Source organism: Glycine max, chromosome 17, assembly GCF_000004515.6.
Source record: "Glycine max cultivar Williams 82 chromosome 17, Glycine_max_v4.0, whole genome shotgun sequence".
Taxonomy (NCBI): Eukaryota; Viridiplantae; Streptophyta; class Magnoliopsida; order Fabales; family Fabaceae; genus Glycine; species Glycine max.
Genome location: NC_038253.2, coordinates 6,876,059 through 6,879,152, shown reverse-complemented (window position 1 = coordinate 6,879,152; position 3,094 = coordinate 6,876,059). Strand labels below are relative to the sequence as shown.

Below are 3,094 nucleotides of genomic sequence, written 5' to 3'. Positions count from 1 at the left end.
CAAGTACAAGCAGGAATTTTATTTATTTATCATAAAATATAACAATACTCATTACTTATTTCAATTTATTATTGTTAATACTAATTCCCTTTTCCCTCCCTTTTCTGGATTGTAGCAAATCTCTGCATTTCTCTTCCATTGTTATGCACGTATAATACTAACAACATGAGAACTGAGTCCAAAACTATATCCCCGCAACATTGTTATATAGAAGGAAAAAAAACGCCAGCACTGGAAACAACGAAATAAATCAACGTGGTGAGTGTGTACTATAATGGCTTCCATTCATGTGGGACATCATTTCCACCAAATCAAATTCCTTCTTAACTTCATTCCCCATCGTGTGTGCCACCATCTCAGTCTCATGATCATGATGATGTTCATCAACAACATGAACACACTGTATGCCAACCTGATGATGAGATTGTTTTCCATCCATAGTAGGAGCACATTGCATTATTTTTCCATCAAAGTCTTTCTCATGATCAACAGTAGAAGCACTTTGCATATCATCTAGCAGAGAATCAATGCTGCACCCCTCTTCAAACAAGTTATCATCCAAAGAAAAATCTGGGACCTCGTTAAAATCATACCTTGGCACAATCTGGCCATTGGGACAAAATTGATCAGCACACTGGGGCTGAGCTGCTGCTTTGCCGTTGTTGTTTGTCTTGGCATTGGCATTTTTATCAGATTTTTTTCGATAGTCTATTGGTGGATTTTTGTCCAAGTTCAAGCTCTTGATGTATTCCTGAAGAAGAGAGCCTCTAGGGTACTTTGAACGACACTTTCTTTTGGAATATTGTCTTCTCTTTGTTGCGTTCCAATGGTTTTTGATTGAGTTCTCAGTCCTTCCAGGCAATTTTTTTGCAATTTCAGCCCACTTGTTTCCAATCTCTGCATGAGCTTGGATCAGTATCTTATCCTCTTCTTCGGTCCATATGTCCTTCTGCAAAATGGTTTTGCTTTTTTAATACAAGGCACAATGAATTGAAAGAGTATAATATATTTAAGGAGTTTATTAGATATTTTAATACTAAAACCAATTAAAAATCATCTTTTCTATAATCTTTAAGGTAATTATCATTAAAGTCAACAAATTTATTATGAGTTGTGATTAGATAACAATGTAAAAAATATTTTTGTTATATTAAAAGTACATTATCTGTGCATATACTATTTCGTGATATTAAAAGTACATATCATGGTTTTATGTTATGAGTTAAGAGGAACAGATTTCAACAATTGGATTACGCATTTATCATTGATGTGCTTTTATATATAGACTCGGTAGTGACAAGTGTAAAATAATATCTTATGTGACAAATAAATAGAAACCTTAATGTCTGGCCTCAAATGGTTATGCCATCGTTCTCTGCATTGTTTCCCTATTCTTCCAGGCAACGCCTGAGCTATATGTGACCATTTCCTCAGTCCATATTGTTCGACCAGTTGAATCAACAATCTGTTAAAGGAAACAGACAAAGCAAACATATGTTTTCTTTCAACAGAAATATGCAAAATTCCAATATGTGAAAATAAAATAAAATTATGTAACAAGATAGATTATATAAATAGCCATTGAAAACAAAATTCCAATAAGTACAAATTATATACCTGTCTTCATCTGATGTCCATTGCCCCTTCACTATGTTGGACTTCTTCCGAGCCTTGAATGTTATCCTAGTGCTTGGAGATTCCCTGAGGTTTTTATTCAAACCAACTCTCTTATAATAATTTGGTGGGGAAATGCATGAGACTTCATCTGGTACAACAAAATTCAAAGGCTTGGTTTCAAGAGCATTAAAGGGCACATAACTTTGGTTTGCAACCATCAAATCCAGTTGATTCGTCCGAGGAAGGTTCAAACTGTAACCTACATATTGGAAATTGTCCATAAGATGAGCATGTCCACTACCATTACTCTCAGCAAAAAGCTTGCACTCATAAGCTTCAAAATCAGGAGGTGCAGATTCACATGTTACATTGTGATCAAAGGGATCAAAATTTGGAGTTTGTACCCCAAAAATTGGATTGGATGATGAGGAGCCATTCACGTGAAACTGAAGATGATCAATGTGATGAGAATCTTGCAAGAAACCCTGCGTGGAAGGAGTTCCAAAAGGAAGCTGATCTTCCATGCTTGGTTTCAAGTAGTTTTCTTGCAAATGCATTGGCTTTGACTCTGAGGCATAGTTTTCTGTGAGGTTTGTTTCAATATTGTCCATAAGAGGAGTAACAGAAACTGATGAGGGTGACATTTTTGCGTTTCAAGCCATCTCCGTTTGTGTTCCTTAATAGGAGAGAGAGATTGAGAATGCATTAATTACAGGGCAATTGATATGAAGCATCAAATGGCCAAAGGTTGTTTCACATCTAGAAACTTGACCATAAGTTACAGTTCAAGTATAATAATATTATTATTGCAGTTACGTTATTTGCATGGTTAACCATTATCGTGGTCAAACCTTGCTTTGTGACTAGATTTTATAAAGTAGTAGGCAAAGGCCATAGTCCATGAATATCGAATGCTACAAACTAACATCCATTGAGAATTTGACAACAATTAGTACATTTGGTTCTTCATTTTTTTAATAGTGTATGAAATTGGTTTCACTTGTGCAGGAGAATGTGCAATCCAACTAAATGTTAAAAAAAAAAAACACAGCTACACCAATCAGACACCTACTAGACAAACTCCTGCATGAAAGTTTTTACAATTTATGGTAAAAGAGGTTAACTTGAGAATGTTCTGAGGAGTACTAAACTACTAATTACTAAGGTTAAATAGCATTTACTTCAGTCAATGCATAACCTTCAATCAGGAGGAAAGACTAATTATAGTAATTTATGGCCACATTGGATGGCTTGCAAATAGGGGAGCACTTTCACTCCACAGTTAGCTTGATAATTTGAATTTAGTGTTTCGTTCGTGCATGCTACTATTACCTTTTCCACTCTTTAGCTGGCTTGATGATTAAAGACTATGTACATGCTTAGATTAAATTAATTTTTAGGATTTTTTTAAAGAAATTTTAAATATAATCTTAATTGGAGCTTATTTTAATGCAAAAATAGACTAATTCAAATACAA

At 34.6% G+C, this 3,094-nt stretch overlaps 1 protein-coding gene across 1 annotated transcript; it reads right to left on the bottom strand.

Moving 5' to 3' along the window:
• Window positions 1-250: 250 nt before the first annotated feature.
• LOC100781456 (transcription factor MYB98) lies at window positions 251-2,261 on the bottom strand. Its single transcript, XM_006601364.4, has 4 exons — window positions 1,986-2,261; window positions 1,618-1,943; window positions 1,339-1,465; window positions 251-949 (listed from the first exon to the last, which is right to left on the bottom strand). The coding sequence occupies exons 1-4, from the start codon at window positions 2,259-2,261 to the stop codon at window positions 251-253; spliced, it is 1,428 nt and encodes a 475-aa protein (XP_006601427.1).
• Between the last annotated feature and the right edge of the window lie 833 nt (window positions 2,262-3,094).